At 37.5% G+C, this 18,965-nt stretch overlaps 2 protein-coding genes and 1 long non-coding RNA gene across 3 annotated transcripts; 1 reads left to right on the top strand and 2 right to left on the bottom strand.

Annotated features, from left to right (window-relative positions):
- Positions 1–723: 723 nt before the first annotated feature.
- On the bottom strand, positions 724–4,463 carry LOC108706861. The gene is made up of 2 exons (XR_001934159.2): positions 4,332–4,463; positions 724–1,587 (listed from the first exon to the last, which is right to left on the bottom strand). It is a non-coding gene; the product is annotated as an uncharacterized LOC108706861 (long non-coding RNA).
- Positions 4,464–4,473: 10 nt separating this feature from the next.
- Positions 4,474–7,480, top strand: ndufa11.S (NADH:ubiquinone oxidoreductase subunit A11 S homeolog). Its single transcript, XM_018243628.1, has 4 exons — positions 4,474–4,631; positions 5,983–6,075; positions 6,789–6,911; positions 7,286–7,480. The coding sequence occupies exons 1-4, from the start codon at positions 4,553–4,555 to the stop codon at positions 7,399–7,401; spliced, it is 411 nt and encodes a 136-aa protein (XP_018099117.1). The 5' UTR covers positions 4,474–4,552; the 3' UTR covers positions 7,402–7,480.
- A 1,816-nt stretch (positions 7,481–9,296) lies between these two features.
- Positions 9,297–18,929, bottom strand: LOC108706859. The gene is made up of 5 exons (XM_018243627.2): positions 18,791–18,929; positions 17,358–17,413; positions 14,121–14,182; positions 11,730–11,891; positions 9,297–10,312 (listed from the first exon to the last, which is right to left on the bottom strand). Exons 1-5 carry the CDS (start codon positions 18,879–18,881, stop codon positions 10,189–10,191), a joined length of 495 nt encoding a protein of 164 aa, XP_018099116.1. The 5' UTR covers positions 18,882–18,929; the 3' UTR covers positions 9,297–10,188.
- Between the last annotated feature and the right edge of the window lie 36 nt (positions 18,930–18,965).

The raw sequence follows: 18,965 nt of genomic DNA, 5'->3' as shown, positions 1-18,965 counted from the left end.
AATTTTGCTGAAAATATCCAGTATGTCTTCTGTTTTTATCTTGGGGAAGAAAAAAAAAAAACAACTTTCCCCAAGGCATGCTTAATAATCTCATCCAGTTTCTGCTCAAATAATAACGGACCCACGAATGGCACAGTGCAGATGTTGACCTTGGAAGCCGCATTGGCTGCCCAACCTCTTAACCAAAGGCTTCTTCTGGCTACCACAGACAAAACTGTAGACCTAGCCATAAGTCTGACCAGATCCATTGAGGCTTCTGCGAAAAATTCTGCTGCCAGTTTGATCTCGGATAAGGCGGCTACAATGTTGGTTCTGTCAACTTGATTAATTATTGCCTCTTCAACATTAGCCAGACATAGTCTCATGGCCCTAGAGACTGACTTCATCACAATAGCTGGCCTAAATGCTGCTGTACCCGATAGGAACGTTTTTCTCAATGTCGCTTCCATCCTTCTCTCCATTGGATTAAAGATGCAGAGAGCAGATTTGGTCAGGGCCCCTGCTTCATTGATTTGAATCCAATCAGCCTGTGTGCACTCACATACAGTGGAGCAGAAGGAGAGGTCAGCCTAAATACACTAATCAAATTCAAAACAATGAAGCAGGGAGCAGAACCACTTCTCTCAAGTCTGCAAAAATACACAGCATGACAGCAGGTCAGACCTTCAGCCTGTGTGCCCATAGCTTTATAGGTAAACGTTATGTAGACAAGAGGAAAGTTAATAAATTTCCCCTCCGCCCCCATTTTATTTATGTAGTAGAAAAATAGTCAAATACCCATACATTCCATGTGAACAATAAACTGCCCTATGAAAAGAACTTTAACAACAAAAAAAACTTTATAAACATTTGAAAAAGGTGTAGCTCCAACTATAGTTTTTAAAAAAGTTTTCTTAAGCATCAACACTAACTACCGTCACTGGCTTTTATTAAAAAATGATTTAAGCAATATGGCTATAAATAAACAGCCCTAATAATACTGTATTCTAGGAGGTAAAGTCCACAAACAGCTGGGAACTGAACTTCAATCCAATTTCTCTACTTTTGCATGATTTCCGATTTTTGGTTTTAAATGTTTTTTAAGTTTGATTCTGAAAGCACTGGAATATGCATTGCCATAGTCTTTATTCATTATATAAACGCTGAGATCGATCTTGCAGAAATGCAAGAGATCCGCAAACATTTGCTTGTTGTTGTACATCCTTCACAATGATTTTTAGTTTTTTGTGGTACTACTTCTCAAGAACCATGTGATTTGTAGTTTTTCTTTGCAGTTCATTGAGAGCAGTTTATATTAGGGTAATCCAGTGATGATCATGGACATGAATCTGAATATATTCTTTGGTAGGTGACCCAATGGGCTCACCTATCTTGACAGTGGATAATAAACAAGTTGATTGGAGGCCTTCAATATTTGGAAAATGTTTCGCAATTAGAAAAATCTCAACATTAATGTGATCACATGATTTTTTTTAAAAGAATTTGTAAGTCTTGATGAGTTAGAAGAATCAGGCTGTCCAGCTTTGTGGGTGGTATTGGATCACCGAGTAGTAAACCATTCCAGATGGGACCACTGTACCCATACAACTGTTGGAAAATAACATTATAAATAAATAAAATACATTATTTAGTTTAAGTATCAACTGTGAATGCCTGATTTTGCAGTGTGTGTGTGAAATTAACGGCCAAACCAGGAATTTCACTAGTATTTGTGAATCTGACATTATAATATCACAAGGTGTTTTTAACCTTACAAGTTACCAATAGCAATAAAACCTTCCTGCAGGTCACTCTTCCCTGTTACTATTGTTCTTGACCCCAATATTGACACTTGCCTGTATGACCTGCTGGAATGCTGCCTGCACTGACAGATTGCTTAGACTTTGGACTTTTGCACAAATGTAAATATTCACAAAGTCAAAATGTATGACTCTGCACCAATAAATTTATCTTTGCGCTAATTTAATTTAGCTCTTGTAAACACCAAAACTGTTTAGAGACCTCTTACAGCAGTGTAATATTGTCAATCAATATCACTTGTCTTCACCAGTACACAATATATGTAATATAACTTTGTTCTGTAAAACAACTGAAAAAAAGATTACAACATCTTCAGGCATGCCTTAAAAGTCTAAACACAACTAAAATTTTCACTGCACTTACAAAGAGTATTACATTGCCAAATGTGGATATTTTGCTCTTTTTGTGCATCTTTTCTTCTCTGTCAAAGCAAACCTGTGTCAGTGCCTACCTTCTACACTGCCTTTTAGTCTGTGCCTCAGTTAGGACACATGCTCATTATGCACAATGTGCCCTCTGTTAGCCAACATTTTTGTAAACAGTTGCCCCAAACAATGTTTCCTCTAAATGTATATGCCCACATACATTTTGAGGCCATGGCACACAACAAATTGTGGTGTGCACAAAGAATTTTGTGTTAAAGAATGTGCACATACGTTCACATTGTGTGCACAAATTATTTTGCTTGCATAGCCGAAAAGGAACATTGGCTCCAAAAGAACACAAAAAATATATATTTTGTATGTTTGAATTATTTATTATGATATTCCTAAGCAATATGCATAGTTCTTAAATCTTTACATATAATATTTACTTTAGTAGGTGAAGAGGATGATGAAGGTGATTAATCAGTTGCCTTTTTGGGGTTAGGAAAAATCCACAAACTTGGCTTTTGGAATTTCCAAATCCTAAAATATTATATTCTACAATACTTAAAGGAGAAATAAAAAACCCTACCCTCCATAGTCCCCCCCCTCCCTGTTCTCCCCGCCCAGGTGTTTAATACATGTAAATGCCCCTAATTATCCCTTGATGCAGTCATCGCAGCGGAGCTCATGGACACCATCTTCACCACACCGGGAGTCTTCAGTAAGTAAGCAGTGTATCGGTGCTTGCGCAGCTGTAGCAATTTTCCAGATCGGAACAACTGTGCATGCGGCGACAGCCCCAGGGACCCAAAGCGGTGAAGATGGCACCCATGAGCTCTGCTGCGCTGAGTCTGCATCGAGGGGTAATTAAAGACTTATGGGCATTTACAGGTAACTCTTGCGTGATTTCTTCATTCAAATACTTCAGATTTATCATTGTTTTTTTTGCATAAATGTGTTTTTTCTAAAAAAACATGTTCAGGGAAAAGAAAATCCAATTGTCAGGTTACCATGGTATTTGAATGGTGAAAACATGCAAAAGTTTAGGAACTCTTGTGTAGTTTTAGTAGCAAAAGGCTTGAGTATTCTTAAAGGAACAGTAACGTGTTTTAAAGTAATGAAAATATAATGCAGTGTTTCCCTGCACTGGTAAAACTGCTGTGTTTGCTTAAGAAACACTACTATTGTTTGTATAAATAAGCTGCTGTGTAGCAATGGGGGCAGCCATAAAAAGAGAAATTAGTGCGAGATACAATATTTTTCGCAGTGTTGCTTAAATTTCAACAGTGAAATTGCACCAAACTAAGTGGACTGAGTAAGGCGGTGGTGAACTTTGTGGCACTAGTGGTGGAATGCATGGGAAATGTGTTTTGCTGTTGCTATGGGTAACAGAATTTTGCATATGAGGACTAGAAATTAGTGCAACATGCAATATTTTGTGCCACATTTGAACAGTGAAATTGCACAAAACGAAGTGGACTGACTCAGGCTGGGGTCAGCTTCATGGCACTAGTTTTGGAATGTGTGGGGAAAGAGTAGTCTGATAGCATTGAAATAAATGGTCTCATAGCTTGGCTGCTTTTCTGAAACAGTCTGATAGGTTGACTCTACACAAAATTGGAGTGCTCACCTCAGACAATTTTCCTTTCGGATCAGGTGCTTCTAGCAGTATTCGATCACGCCTGCCACGGATCCAAACTTCAATTGTAGAAATCCAATATACTGCAGCACACTATAATTTGTGTAAATATAAAGGTGTACTTTATTTGGCTCAAATACGAGCAGACATGTGGCAACGTTTCGGGCCTCGCAGGACCCTTTCTCAAGCCTTGAGAAAGGGTCCTGCGAGGCCCGAAACGTTGCCACATGTCTGCTCGTATTTGAGCTAAATAAAGTACACCTTTATATTTACACAAATTATAGTGTGCTGCAGTATATTGGATTTCTGATAGGTTGACTCTAGTCATATAACAGGCTTCAATAAGACCCTCATATTAAGGGCACACACCTTACAGAGACCAGCAAGTACTGTGTAATAGACCAACAGCCTCCATTAAACAGCAAGAGCCCCAGTATGCCACTAATGAAAGAACTGAATAAACTCCTGCATTTAATCCTGTCCCAGAAAAAAAATAATGCTACCCAGCACAACCCAATACTCACTCAATGGCGCACATTGCCACTACTAATCCGCCATTCTCATCGAACCCCCCGAGTAACTGAGGGCTGCCCCCTCGCAATCTATTTTATACAGCCATTTGAATAAGGCGCCGAATGTCACGTGTTGGAGACGTTCCCCGAGACGTTCGCGTTCTGGTGACGTCACACGCACCTTACTAGCATTTAAGAACTAGTGGCAACCGTGTCCTTGTCGCACTGGAAAAATGGGGTATTGGGATATACCCGATGGGACAGAATGTGTGCAGAAGACATGGCTGACTACGAAACTGGGGGCAGCTCTGGGTGCGTGTACAGAAAATAAGTGTAAATGAGGGTAGTAGGGTGTTCGTAAAGTGTACGAAATGTACTGTATGTGGTGGAAAGGGGCAGAAGGTCAATAGAAACTGGCTTCAAACTGTAACGTTATATAGAGTGGGAAACATGCCTCGATTAATGAGAATTTGTTCATTTGTGTTTAATAGTTAGTGTGTCGCAGCCGTGCTTTTCATAGAGAATGCTGCGTTGTGTAGGCAGTATATATGTGCACTGGTATTCTATTATATGAATCTCGGCAGTATACCACTCACTAGTTCCACACTTTGTAACTTGTCAGTCTTCTAAGAAATACTGTGTGAGAATATGCACTTCACAACTTCTATAATGGCAGGCAAAGGGAAGTAGACAGATAACCGTGCTTGGATTCAGATTCAAAATAGGTCCTGGCCTTTCAATACTGACTCCAAGGCCAATCAGCTGCACCAGAGTCAATAAAAAGTGCTGTTCCATATCAGTTTGCAGCAGCCTTTTAGGCATTTGCCTGAATATCCAGATTTACAGTCCAGGCTGGGGATTGACAACACTACTATCTTACTGAGTGGGGAACATAAGAGAAACAGGGCACTGCTTTATGTCATTTGCATTGTGTTTGTTGTGGATTTCATCCAGTTACTACTGTTTCCTCCCACTTTCCAAAAAAAACCATAAAGGCATTGGTTCCTAATAAAACTGTCCATACATGTGTGTGTGTGTGAATGCTTTTGTATGCTAAAGTGCAGCAGGGACTGACGTATATAGCGTTGCTTGAAATTTTGTCAACATTTTAAAATTTTCATTTTTTTTATATGAATGTGACCAAAAACATCAACTGATTCTGAAAGTCCTAAAAGTAGATGAAAAAAACCTAGATAAACAAATAAAACTAAAATTATTATATTTGGTTATATATTTATTGAAATAAAAAAAATAAAATGACCTAATAGCATATCTGCATGTGGCAAAAGTAAGTGAATCACGCTCTAAGCTTCTGTAACCATTCTATGGTAGAACAACCAAATACTAGGAGCCTAATTCACTTACTTTTGCCACACACAGAAATGTTATTTGATATTTTTTTTCTATAAACACATAAGCAAATATAATCATTTTTGTTTTATGTGTTTAACTAGGGTTTCTTTATCTAATGTTAGGACTTGTTTGAAAATCAGAGGATGTTTTAAGTCACTTTCATGAAAACTTTAAAGGGTTCACAAACTTTCACGCACCACTTTAAAGGATGAACAATCTCTGCAAAGTGCTGCATAAATTGGCCGGTGCTATATAAATAAAAAAAATGATAATTTGATAAACTTAATTGCTTTTCTTCTCTTTCCTGTAGGCTTGGTTGGCTCAGCATATCATATTGTTGCATTTCAGCCCAAGACAGCATTGGAAGGAATTCAGCGAGCAACAATGGGGACTGTCACAATGGGTAGTTTACCTAGGCCTTGACCAAGTTTTTTTTTTGTCTGACTAATATCATTGCCTCATGGTAGTGACAAGCACACTTGTGAGATCTAACTCTGTGTAGGCAGGGTACAGCACACTACAATTCTGGCTTGTCTTAAAATATTTGTCCCCCTTTAAAATTGAATGCACTCAAGATACATGGAATCCAGTTGAATCTAGTAGTATGGCAATAGGACTGCACATATATTTTATGCTGGTGGAAGAGGACGTTTGGCAATGGGAGCACAAATGATAGACTGGGAGCCATAGGGATCTGCAGAGGGAATGATAGTTTATCTTAGGGCAATGTCTGCAAAGTGCTTTTATTAACTCCACACATTCTGGTAACATTATCTTTGTCGAAAAGTCCAAGGTTGCCCAATAGGTAGATCATGATCTGCCAGTAGATCTTGATACAATTTGTTATTCAGAATTAAAACATCCCTTAACATCTTAATCAAATATATCACACACCTTCCATTAGCACTCATTTTATGTCATCATGTAACATCTCTTAGAAATGACTTTATAAGGGTGATTTATTAACATGTTTGTCAGTTAGGCCAACGGCAGATGGAGGTTTGGTTCCGCTGCTCACAGCCTGCGTATTTTTTACAGCCTCAGAGAAGCAGGAAAACTATCACAGTGCAAATAATTTCTCATGTTTTCTTCTTTTTGTTTTTTCCATATTTTTAGCCTCAGTGGGTGCAATCTTTGGCATTTCCACTTGTCTTAGTGCTCAGATTCGTGATAAGCCAGAAGACCCCCTAAATTATTTTATAGGAGGGTGTGCATCGGGCATCTTTCTGGGTGTCAGAAGTAAGTTCATGCATTCAAAATTAACATTGTGTTAATAAACTGGGTTTACATTTTACAGATCCATAAGTAATCAATATAATCTATTTAACAGTGTAAGACGTATAAGAAATATTGTGTGTGTCAGATTTTAAAGGATTCTAGGGCTTATTCACCCAAAACCTCGTTGTACAAAGTGCAATATTTTATGTACATTACAATTTTTTTACCCACAATGCAGCATTTTTCCCAGAATTCAAATATTGTTTAGTATATCAGCATGCAGTAAAACAATTAAGATTTAATGGTTGAAGACCAAGGTCAGGATTAGCCCATGATGTAAAGTCTTAAAAAGCTCCTTTATATTGCACTCACGGTTTTCATGTGTTTTCTTTTAGCTCATAATTATATGACTGGGACTACTGCATGTCTTGCTCTTGGAACCATTGCTGCATTAACCAAGGTTGGGAAGAAGGAAGGCTGGGTGTTGATACCCTCTAAGCCTAAACTGTGACCTCTTTCCACTACAGCATTGCATCTTGTATAATAATTGGTTTTCCTCATGTGAAAAATAAATATATATTCTAAATCTATGACCCCTTTTTTTTTTTAGAGTAGAAGTACTGCGTTGAATCACTGTTGTCATACCATTCATATATTCATTGATAGGAACATGTGAATATTTTAGCTTGGTGGAAATCTGCAGTTTACTGCATCCTTTGCTACCATTTTTAAGAAAGTTGCACGAGGGCTTCCATCATATATTCTAGTGTAGCTTTTGCAGTTCAGAATAAAAAGTTTGTTAAAGGAAAGGAAAACTATACCCCCAAAATGAACACTTAAGCAACAGATAGTTTATATCAAATTGAATGACATATTAAAGAATCTTACCAAACTGGAATATATATTTACATAAATATTACCCTTTTACATCTCTTGCCTTGAACCACCATTTCGTGACTCTATCTGTGCTGCCTCAGAGATCACCTGACCAGAAATACTACAACACTAACTGTAACAGGAAGAAGTGAGGAAGCAAAAGGCAGAACTCTGTTAATTGGCTCATGTGACCTTACATGTGGTTTGTATGTGTGCACAGTGAATCTTACGATCTCAGGGGGTGGCCCTTATTTTTTAAAATGGCAATTTTCTATTTATGATTACCCAATGGCACATACTACTAAAAAAGTATATTATTATAATGGTTCATTTACATGAAGCAGGGTTTTACACATGAGCTGTTTTACTCAGTATCTGTTAATAGAGACCTACATTATTTGGGGGGTATAGTTTTCCTTTATATAAGTATTGTTTCATTCTGCTTAGACACCTGAATGACCGTGATAATATTACAATTTATTTGTAATTTTATTGTATACATTTTAATTTTGCAGAAGGCTTCAGTATTTAGCCAACAAAATCGAGGGTTTGGCACATCTGTCATTTCTAGTATTTTCATTTAGCCAACAATATCATGGTTTTGGTATTCCTCTAATTTTTAGTAGATTTGGCACAAAAAAAGTGTATGTGTTCAGTGCTTGGATGTTTTGCATAATTTGGGAATCGTATAACCACCGTAATTGAATGATTTCAAGAACAGTTTAGGGCATTGGTAGACGGGGAGATTTGTCACCCGCAACTATTTATGAGCAAATGCGGGCGACATATCTACCTAAAATGCCGCTCTATTTGAAATAATTGAAATCGCTAGTGCTATGACCAACATATTGCTAAGTTGGCAGGAGTTTTCTCCAGAGGCAGTTTCAGTCGAATTAGCGATATGTTGGTAATAGCACCATGGATTTCAATTATTTCAAATGGAGAGACATTAAAGAGATATGTTGCCAGCAGTCACTCTTAAATAGTCAAGAGTGACTAATCCCTCAAACACAATAGATAACAGACAAGCTGCATAGATTGCAATGGATTTAGTTTTTACACAGGAAGATAAACAGTGGTCAAATTACATTTATGCCTTTCCTGAACTACAAACTGAATACCTCATCTAAAAAGAGAAATAGATCATTTGTAGGTGATCGGTCAACAAATGCACACTTTAAATCTAAAAGAAAATAGTTACTTTTTGATGTAACTGGTCCTTTAAGGACTGCAAAACCCAAATATGTTATATTGCCTCGGTTTGTGATAAAGCATAATTAGCAGTATATAACTCATATTGACTTAATGCTCCTTTTTGGAGCAAAGCTTAAAACACTTTTATCCAACTCAAAACTCTGTACAATGCCCAAAAAGATTTTTGAACTTGCCTATTTCCAGCCAGATATTGATATAAATGGGCCAATAAAATGCTGGATTAATGTGTTGACAGGATATACATTATTAAATTGTTTTATTTACTAACTCATGAAGTCCAGGCATATCATAAGAAAGATAATCTGACACAGATACTTAACCAGCAAGTGAAAACATTTAATATTTTAACAATACTGACATATTACATCAGATTACATTTAACAATTCAGTACAGTAGTCCTGAAAACAATTCTTAACATTAAGCCACTTTTGTAGTGAAATTACAGCAAAATCAAGAAAAGATGAAAATTGCATATGGTGATAAATTTGTCCGTAGTCTTTTGTAATCGCTACACCCCCTGATATCATCAGAAGATGTTATATGCTCAAGCTAATATAGGATGTGAAAGATGCATGTGTGTAGGTGGGGGGGATGCAGATTTGTGCTTAAAGTGGACCTGTCATCCAGACACAAAAATCTTTATAATAAAAGTCCTTTTCAAATTAAACATGAAATCCAATTTCTATTCTTTATTAGAACATAGCTTTATTCTTTATTACACATAGCTGTTGTAAGCTCATTTCAAAATCTCAGCTGTCAACCAAATATTGTCTGCCCCACCTCTATGCTGACAATTGCTTTCACTTTCCATTCAGCACTTCCTAGATGTCACTGCTCACCCCACATTCCCCTGTTCTCTTCACTGTTTAATTGTGTAACCAGGGCATGGAGATGCACACCAGGTCCCCATTCTAGTTCACAAACAAGATTCTGAGATGTTGCAAGGCTTGTCTTAATAACAGTGTCCACAAATTGGCTCCTGCCTGCTTGCTATAATTATGAAATCACAGACTGAAGGAAACAAGATTCAAATAATTTATTGTTACTGTTAGTGTTGACTAATGTGATAAAATAGGATTTTGAATAATTTTTTTTGGGTGATGAGTCCCCTTTAAATTTAGAGTATTTGTACTAATTTCAACACCAACAAAATGTGTATGTATAAAAAAACATCACTAGTGGAGAGATGAGTAATGTAGTAATAATTTACTTTGTAAGCTTATTTAATGGGCTAGTTTTATTGAGATTAGAATGGGAGCTGATAGATACAAGACGACTCTGTGTAGGGCGTTCTCTTTTTCGATACAGTATTTCTCTCAGCTGTCGATACCTAAGGAAATAAAATAGCAGTTAGCATTTCAGTACCAAAATGATTCGTATTGTTGTATTGCTCTTGCTGTACTGCCTGTGAACCTTGCCTCCTTTCCCCCATTCTGGCGCTGCCTATTCAATTCAGATATACTATGGTCAGTTTTATCAAAAGAAGAAAACTCTGGCACATAAGGCATATGGTTGCCGTTTTAATAATGCCACGCCCCTTTTTTAAGCATTGCTCCAGCTCCCATTCGGCTTCCCCAGCACACTTAACTATAAAAGGAGTGGCCCATGGGCATCTGTATGATCAGATAGATTGACAGTCCTGGCCTGGTTGGGGGTAACAGTAGGTTTTTTGTTTTTAAATTGGCCCTGCCAGCGCTAGGACACCTGTACCGGGAGGTGTGAGTGGCCATGTTGTGCATACACATAATAAGCAAGTTCTGGCATTTGCTCATTATGTGCATGCGTGTGCCCAGACATGGCTGCTCGAACTAGGAACTCCCTCCCAGGACCGGTGTCCTAGCTCTGGCGGGGGGCAATATTTAAAAAAAAAAACTACTGTTACCCCCCAATCGGAGCATTGGTTCTAAATATTATTTCTGCAATGAGCTGGGGGTTAGGTAATACTGATTAGTGATGTGAGAGTCAGGGTTTCCCTGACCCGCACCCTACCCTAACCCGCCCTACTAATACCCGCACCCGCCTGCATCAGCTTCCGGAGGTCCTTTTATAGACCCCCACAAAACGTCACAAAAGGGGCGAGCAGACGTGACACTATTAAACCGGAAGTCGGATGCCGGCATTTGAAGGTGGTGGGCAGGGAGAGCAGGAGAAAAGCTCAACCCGCAAAGAGCACTGCGAGGTCCCGCGGGTATCGGGTCAGCCTGCACGTCACTAATACTGATGTATAAAGTTAATATAAGATAGATGAGATTAATACTCTGTTCTAAATGAAAAATGAGTACAAACAGTATGTATCCCCGCCCTGTAATAAACAAAAACTATTTAATTTGATGGAATATAGTGGCCCAGTAATGTTTAATTGAATGTAACGGAATGTTCAGATAATCAGTGTACAGTTCACTGCAATAAGCTTTAAGGAATTGTTCAGTGTAAAAATAAAACTGGTTAAATATACCATAAAAAAAAAAAATACTATTATATATACTATTAAAAAATGTATACAGGCTGGAGTGACTGGATGTCTAACATAATGGCCAGAACACTACTTCCTGTTTTGCAGCTCTCTTATTGGTTACCATCCAGTAACCAATCAGTGACTTCAGGGGGGGCATGTGGGTTATAACTATTTGTTTTTGAATCTGACCTGCATGCTGAGTATCAAAAGCAAACTCACTGAACCACAGTACAGTACCCAGTTTTCCTTTTTTTACTGAACTGTTTCTTTAATCGTGCACTAGTTCACTCACCTCTCCTCAATTTCATTATTCTGATTCACTCTTTCTGCTTCTTTCTGCTTTTCTTCTATCATTGAGGTAAGGAGATGTTCCCTTTCCCTCTCCATCCAAGTGAGTTGTTTCAGTAACAAGTCATTTTGTTCTTTTAAGTGCTTTAGGTCATGGCACTGGTTACTGCAATGTCACAAAAAATATTAAATGAATAACACAAAAATAAGTAGTTAAATTAAAATGTATGAAACACAGAAATCAGAGGCATAGTTATATTCTGCTGGGTCCCACTGCAAATGAATCAACGGTGAACTATTTTACCAATGTACAGTTGTGTTCAGAATAATAGCAGTGTGTTTAAAAAAAGTGAATAAAGCACAAAATCCTTTTAATAGCTTTTATTTCCATACTTGCAAATGCATTGGGAACACTGCCCATTACATTCCAAATCAAAACATGAAGAAAAATGTATCTCTGTTACTCCTTTACTGAAAGTGAAGAAAAAGGAATATTATTGTTCCAAAAAATAGCAGTGTCTGCATTCTTATTTACAAACTCAAACATTCGCTGTATAAACTAAAAAAATGTTTCAAGCTTTTGCTTTTCTTTGATTTACTGAACTAATATTTAGTTGTATAATCACTGTTTCTGAGAACTGCTGCACATGGAGTCGACCAACTTCTGACACCGTTTACATTCCACAATTCTTCTGCATTTCTTGGTTTTGTCACCCCACAAGTTTTCTATTGGATTAAGGTCCAGGGTTTGGGCTGGCCACTCCATAACATCAATCTTGTTGGTCTAGAACCAAGATGTTGCTTGTTTACTGGTGTGTTTGGGGTTGTTGTCTTGTTGAAATGCCCATTTCAAGGGCATTTCTTCTTCGGCATAAGTCAAAATTACATCTTCATGTATTTTGATGTATTGAACTGATCCATAATCCCTGATATGCGATAAACAGGTCCATCACCATAGTATGAGAAACATCCCCATATGATGCTTATGCCACCATGTTTCACTGTCTTCACACTGTACTGTGGCTTGAATTCAGTGTTTGGGGGTCATCTGACATACTGTCTGCGGCCCCTAGACCCAAAAAGAACAAATTTGCTTGCATCGGTCACAAAATGTCATTTCTCTTTAGGCCAGTCAATGTGTTCTTTGGCAAATTCTTCAGCGTGTCTTTTCAACAATTGGACTTTAGGCATTTTCTAATTGTAACAGTACTCACAGGTAACTTTAGACCTTCTTTGATCTTCCTTTAGCCGAATCTTTGCCATCTTGGCTATTCTTCTATCCATTCGAATTGTAGTTTTCCATTTTCTTTCACATCTTTCAGGTTTTGTTGCCATTTTAAAGCATTTGAGATCGTTTTAGCCGAGCAGCCTATCATTTTCTGTACTTTTTTACATGTTGTCTCCTCTTCAATCAACTTTTAATCAAAGCACACTGTTCTGAAAAATGTCTGGAAAGACCCATTTTATTCAGATTTCCGAGAGAAATGCACTATAACCAGCATGCACAATATTTTCTGCTTTCCTTCCTTTAAATAAGGGCCACAATTTACACCTGTTTTTTCACACAATGAATGACATCACTAATTAAACTCCACACTGCAATTATTATGTAGAAGCTATTATTTTGAACACTGCTATTTAGAATAAGGCTCAATTAATGATTCTATTACACAGAATCAGCAGCATACATATAATTTCTGTAATAACTTGTTACTAGTCAAGTACGCACCCCTCTTTTTTTGTCCATGTTACTACCCAGTTTCCCCCACCGTTTCAATAATAGGAAACAGACAAAGGTTTTAAGGTTAAAGTTCTTCTTCCACTCAGATCATGAAGACTATCATATAGTGGTCTCTTGTTGCAGCCACCACTCTAGAACAAACAAACACCACAATGGTTTGATTGAGTAACAGATAAGCTTTATTGCAAATTTGATGTAATAATGTATCAGCCTGTTGCAAAATGCAATGTACAATTCATACCTTGAAAATTAATTGTTAAAAAAAAAGTAATATCATTTCTACCAAAAACCTGATTGCTCAGGTTAGTGATGACAGACTACTATTATTCTGAACACAACTGTATGCTGAAATTACTTATTACTTAGATCACCACTGGATTCTTTACACTCTTGGTCCCTTGTGCAGTCAGAGAGTCAACCTCCTCTATATTTCCCCTAAATAGAAGTGTGGCTGTATAAAATTAAGGTGTATATTTATTATGCTGTGTAAAAAACAATGGGATAATACACCACACATCGCCAGACTTTGCAGTGTAAAAAACAGCGTACAAAATGGCATAACATGTTTATTTAACATTTTTTCTTAGAGTGACTTGCGGAAGCAATGTAACATAATGTTATATACAGCATAATAAATATTCCCCCAAAACTCACCAGTCAGAGGTTGCTTGAATCATGATATAGCTGTTAGGGGTGAGAGGCTCATCCACATGATCCTGTAAAAAATGTCAATAACAAACTGCATAAAACATAATACTTTTTGCACAAATATAACTATGCAAAACTTTTAGCTTCAAGACCAGTGCCTCAGGTATATACTCTATCACTTACCGGTACCCTATCATATTGTGAACAATAAATAAACACACACAATATGTTTATGGCATCTTTCTCCATTCATGTACCAAAAGGCAGAAATAACACTGAACATTACATTGAATTGGTGCTTTCAACTAGTGGCCCTTGGACCAACCCTGACCCACAGATGAGCACCTTGTGTAGCCCGCAGCTTGTTGGCCAGAATAAACTGCTAATACAGATATCACTTTTAGAGCACTAGTACCAGAAAAGCAAACAGTGGCACATTAAAGTTTAGGAAAAGAGCAGGAGGTTCAAATAGCGGCCAATACATCAGTAACAGCACTATGTGAGCAATCAGTGTTAGCAGGTCAGCCCAGAAATACAAGAAAGTCATAGGTATATAAGGATAAGTCAAAAAAGAGATATGTTTTCAATGATTAATATTAAAAGGGAATCTAAACTCCCAAAATGAATTGATGAACCTGTTTTTCCCCGCACCAAAGGGAGTACTACAGGGAAAAGGTTCAGAAGGATGTACTAAAAAAAAGAACTGAAGCAGGCTTGGTTTCACAAGAGTGTTTGCAAAATGCATAATTATAGGGACCTACATATACATATCTGCATTCTTGGTACAAGAGAAGATTGGTACAGTGGTGTATCAGAAAACTATTTTTAAAAGCACACTTCTATCAGCATCTTGTACTCTACAGGACATGGGGCAGAGTACCAATTCAGCAACTGCCGGAACTGGCACAATAGTGGTTAGAGCCTTGCTAAAATGTAATGTGCCAAGTACGCGATCAATGTCCCCAAACACCATCCAACACTAATTGTTTCCAATGTCCCATCCAAGTGCATACTAGTAGAACTGTTGCTATTCCTTTTCAAATATTTCTAAATGAAAGCGCCTGAAAAGATTTACAATAAGTATAACTCTTCTCTATTCCACAATGCCTTGCATGCTAATTCACAAGTCTAATTCACGTCAAGTTAGCTGGCTTCTGTGACGTTTGTTTCAGTAGTCAGAACCAGCAGTGAGGAGAATGGCAAAGGATTGCTTTTGTTAGCAATTTAATTTACAAATAACTTTAAAATCATTGAAATCCGTAATGATTGCTTGTTGGAAATCATTAAATATATGTAATGACTGTATATTGGAAAGATAGTTACATAGTTAAACGGGTTGAAAAAAGACCAAGTCCATCAAGTTCAACACCTCCAAATAAAAATCCAGCATCCATACACACCCCCCTCCATACCTTCACATAAATTATATATATATATCCATATCTATACTAACTATAGAGTTTAGTATCACAAAAGTCTTTGATATTATGCTCTTAAAAGCATTAACAGAATCAGCCATCACAACATCACCTGGCAGTGCATTCCACAACCTCACTGTGAAGAACCACCTACGTTGCTTCAAATGAAAGTTCTTTTCTTATAGTCTAAAGGGGTGGCCTCTGGTACGGTGATCCACTTTATGGGTAAAAAGGTCCCCTGCTATTTGTCTATAATGTCCTCTAATGTAGTTATAAAGAGTAAACATGTCCCCTCGCAAGCGCCTTTTTTCCAGAGAAAACAACCCCAACCCTCATAATTTAAGTCTTCCATCCCTCTAACCAGTTTAGTTGCAAGTCTCTGCACACTCTCCAGCTCATTTATATTCCTCTTAAGGACTGGAGTCCAAAATTGCACTGCATACTCCAAGTGAGACCTTACCAGGGATTTATAAAGATGCATAATTATGTTTTCATCCCTTGCGTTAATCCCCTTTTTTTATGCAAGACAGAACTTTATTTGCTTTAGTGGCCACAGAATGACACTGCCCAGAATTAGATAACTTGTAATCTACTCCCTTAGATCCTTCCCAATTAAGGAAACGTCGCCAAACGAGCGGATCTTTCCCCGATATGCCATTAACGAGCATGGCTATATCGGGGGTAATCTGATTGTACGGCCGTATGGCCGAACGATCCGATTACAATGCGTAATGGGCTCCGACGGGATTGGTCGGGTCAAAATCAACCCTGACCGATCGACCAAACGACCGATCTCCGCCGGACGAAATAGGTCGGCACACGATCCAAAAATCGTACGAATCCTCGATTCGTACGATAGGATCTGTGTGTCTATGGCCACCTTTAGTCAAATCACTCTGCAAAGAGGCAGCATCCTGCATGGAACCTATAGTATCATCTGCAAAAATAGAAACAGCCCACCTCCAGGTCAAATTGAAAAGCAAGGGAGCCCTGTGGTACACATCTAACAATACTGGTCCAATTAGAAAATGTTCTATTTACCACCACTCTTTGTAATCTATCTTTTAGCCAGTTCTCTATCCAGGTACAAATACTATGTTCCAGGCCACTATACTTAATTTAACCAGTAACCTTCTGTGTGGCACTGTATCGAATGCTTTAGAAAAGTAAATCACATCCACTGCCATCCCAGAATCAAGGTCCCTGCTCACCTTCTCATAAAAAGAAATTAAGTTAGTCTGACAAGATCTATTACGCATAAAACCATGCTGGCACATTATGATTTGCTTAGAATTAGATTTTCTTTTACTAGGAAATAATATTTTTAGGTTTACAACCTGAAAATACAATTTGAAGTTTACTCAATGTAACATTTTATTTGGGGGTAAAGGGTACTTGGAGTAATCATTTATTTTGCAATATTTTCCTAGCAATACTCTTCTTGTTTGTGATAATGACACTAAAAAACTACTCTTCATAATTTGAATGTACATTAAGTTACCTATAGGTCATGCTGGTCATACTTTTACCAGCTCGTTTTCAGCATAGTAAATGGCATTTCTTCATACTTTTTGAAGAAACAGGTAAATGTGATGGGTATATTAGGGGTTTCTGTGTTATGTGGACCTCTTTATCAAATTTTGGTTTGGAAGCTGGAGTTCCCCTTTGATAAAAAGTTTAATTTTTGGTGTCGGTATCTCTTTATTAGGCTCTGCTGTTGTTGTATGCATGCCAATTTTTGCCTAACCCTTCTATATCATGTTTTTTCTATGCACTTTTTAAAACTTAAACTTTGACTTTAAAAAAAAATGTCCTGTTAGCTCACCTCTGTCTCTTTATTCCACTTACTTCGGTCTTCTTCTTGTTCCAGTAACCGAACATCTACAGGAAGTACAATTTACATGATGAGTTCGGTCATCTTCAGTTCCGCTAACCAATATATCATATGCCGATACCACATAAAAGTGTATAAATAAATAATGGATCCATATAACTAAAATGTTAAAGGGTCTGTTCACTTTTTTACCTTAAAGTATGATGTAGAGAGTGATATTCTGAGACAATTTGCATTTGGTTTTCATTTTTATTATTGTCTTTGTGTTATTTAGTTTCAGCTCTCCAATTTCAGTCCAAATCGCCCTAGCAATCATGCACTGATTTGAATGAGAAACTGGAATATGAATAGGAGAGGGCCTAAACAGAAATACGAGTAATAAAAATTAGCAATAACAATAATTTTTTAGCTTTACAGAGCATTTGTGTTTCAGATTGGATTAGTGACCCTCATTTTAAAGCTGGAAAGTCATCCGAAGAAGATAGCAAATAATTAAAAACTAAAAAAAGAAAAAAAAAGTTACTTAGAATTAGCCATTCTATAACATATTGAAAACAGTTGAACCATGAAGATGATGCTTTGTAAAAAATCACCACAAGCACACATATTAATATCTGGACTGGTGGGGATGAGAATTCACCAAAATGTAGTTAAGATTAATTTTGTATAAAACTGGCATAAAATGTCTGTTTACTACATACAATTAAATGACAAATTCACACTATTGAAGGAAGTTGGAAGAAACTAGCCCCAGATCTGAATGTTCCATGTGCCATATTGCTTAAAATGCTAGGGCCAGTAAAGCCCCACAACTAAAGTGCAAATGACAGCAAGGCTAGACTTTTCTTATTCTTAATTGCAAAACTTTCCATTCAGGCCCTTTGCTCCTTTCATATCCATCCTTTGACATTCAAACGCATACCTGTCACGGCCAATAAGTAGCGCTATCGGGTGAACTGTTTACATGGCTAAACAGCTGGCAAATAAACAAATTTCATTCATAACTACAGTGTTAAAATGTAATTTTCATGGTAACTTCCCCCAGTTTGAATGCGGACATTGGACTAAATAGAATTCAAGCAAATGTTATTTGTACGTTGACGGTGCTGAGAGATGACATAGGATCATTTACCAGCTACTAAACCCAAAATATTAGCACCCAGATATGAAGGGTTTTAATTTAAACTCAAACTGTAGGATGGATGCATTGGGGCTCATTAATAAACGCTAGGCAAATGTGCCCTTGGGCAGTAATGCATGGAAAATAATCTGTGATTAGTTTTTGCAGTCAAGTGCAAGAAGAACAGTGAAAGTAATTATTTGATTGGTTGCTAGGGGTTAATGTCCAGTTGCAAATTTCCCCTGTGTTTCTAAAAGACCCTAATTAACTTTTAGATTTGCACAGATTTATTGCGAAGCTTTACATGATTCCACCAAGCTTCCGTAGTTCCCCAGCTGCAGAACGTCCCTTCGCCTCAGCTCGCGTCTGATTTGCTGCTTCCATGGTAGCGCCATGCAGCCCAATATGTGCTAGGTGCGAAATTAGTTTTCGTTGATATTTGTAGGCCTTGATACTGCGTTTGAGCTGCTCGTATAGCT

Source organism: Xenopus laevis, chromosome 1S (genome assembly GCF_017654675.1).
Source record: "Xenopus laevis strain J_2021 chromosome 1S, Xenopus_laevis_v10.1, whole genome shotgun sequence".
Classification (NCBI taxonomy): domain Eukaryota; kingdom Metazoa; phylum Chordata; class Amphibia; order Anura; family Pipidae; genus Xenopus; species Xenopus laevis.
Note: the sequence above shows the minus strand (reverse complement) of the source record. Positions and strands in the feature narration are given on the sequence as shown.

What these genes read in the sequence shown, in the direction of transcription:
- LOC108706859 (XM_018243627.2), bottom strand. Translation starts at nt 18,881, where the DNA reads ATGGCGCTACCATGGAAGCAGCAAATCAGACGCGAGCTGAGGCGAAGG. An exon ending in CGGAAGCTTGGTGGAATCAT is followed by an intron (nt 17,414 to 18,790) that starts GTAAAGCTTCGC and finishes TACTTCCTGTAG; the next exon opens with ATGTTCGGTTACTGGAACAA. An exon ending in AGTGGAATAAAGAGACAGAG is followed by an intron (nt 14,183 to 17,357) that starts GTGAGCTAACAG and finishes CATTTTTTACAG; the next exon opens with GATCATGTGGATGAGCCTCT.
- ndufa11.S (XM_018243628.1), top strand. Translation starts at nt 4,553, where the DNA reads ATGGGGTATTGGGATATACCCGATGGGACAGAATGTGTGCAGAAGACA. An exon ending in GAAACTGGGGGCAGCTCTGG is followed by an intron (nt 4,632 to 5,982) that starts GTGCGTGTACAG and finishes TCTTTCCTGTAG; the next exon opens with GCTTGGTTGGCTCAGCATAT. An exon ending in AATGGGGACTGTCACAATGG is followed by an intron (nt 6,076 to 6,788) that starts GTAGTTTACCTA and finishes CCATATTTTTAG; the next exon opens with CCTCAGTGGGTGCAATCTTT.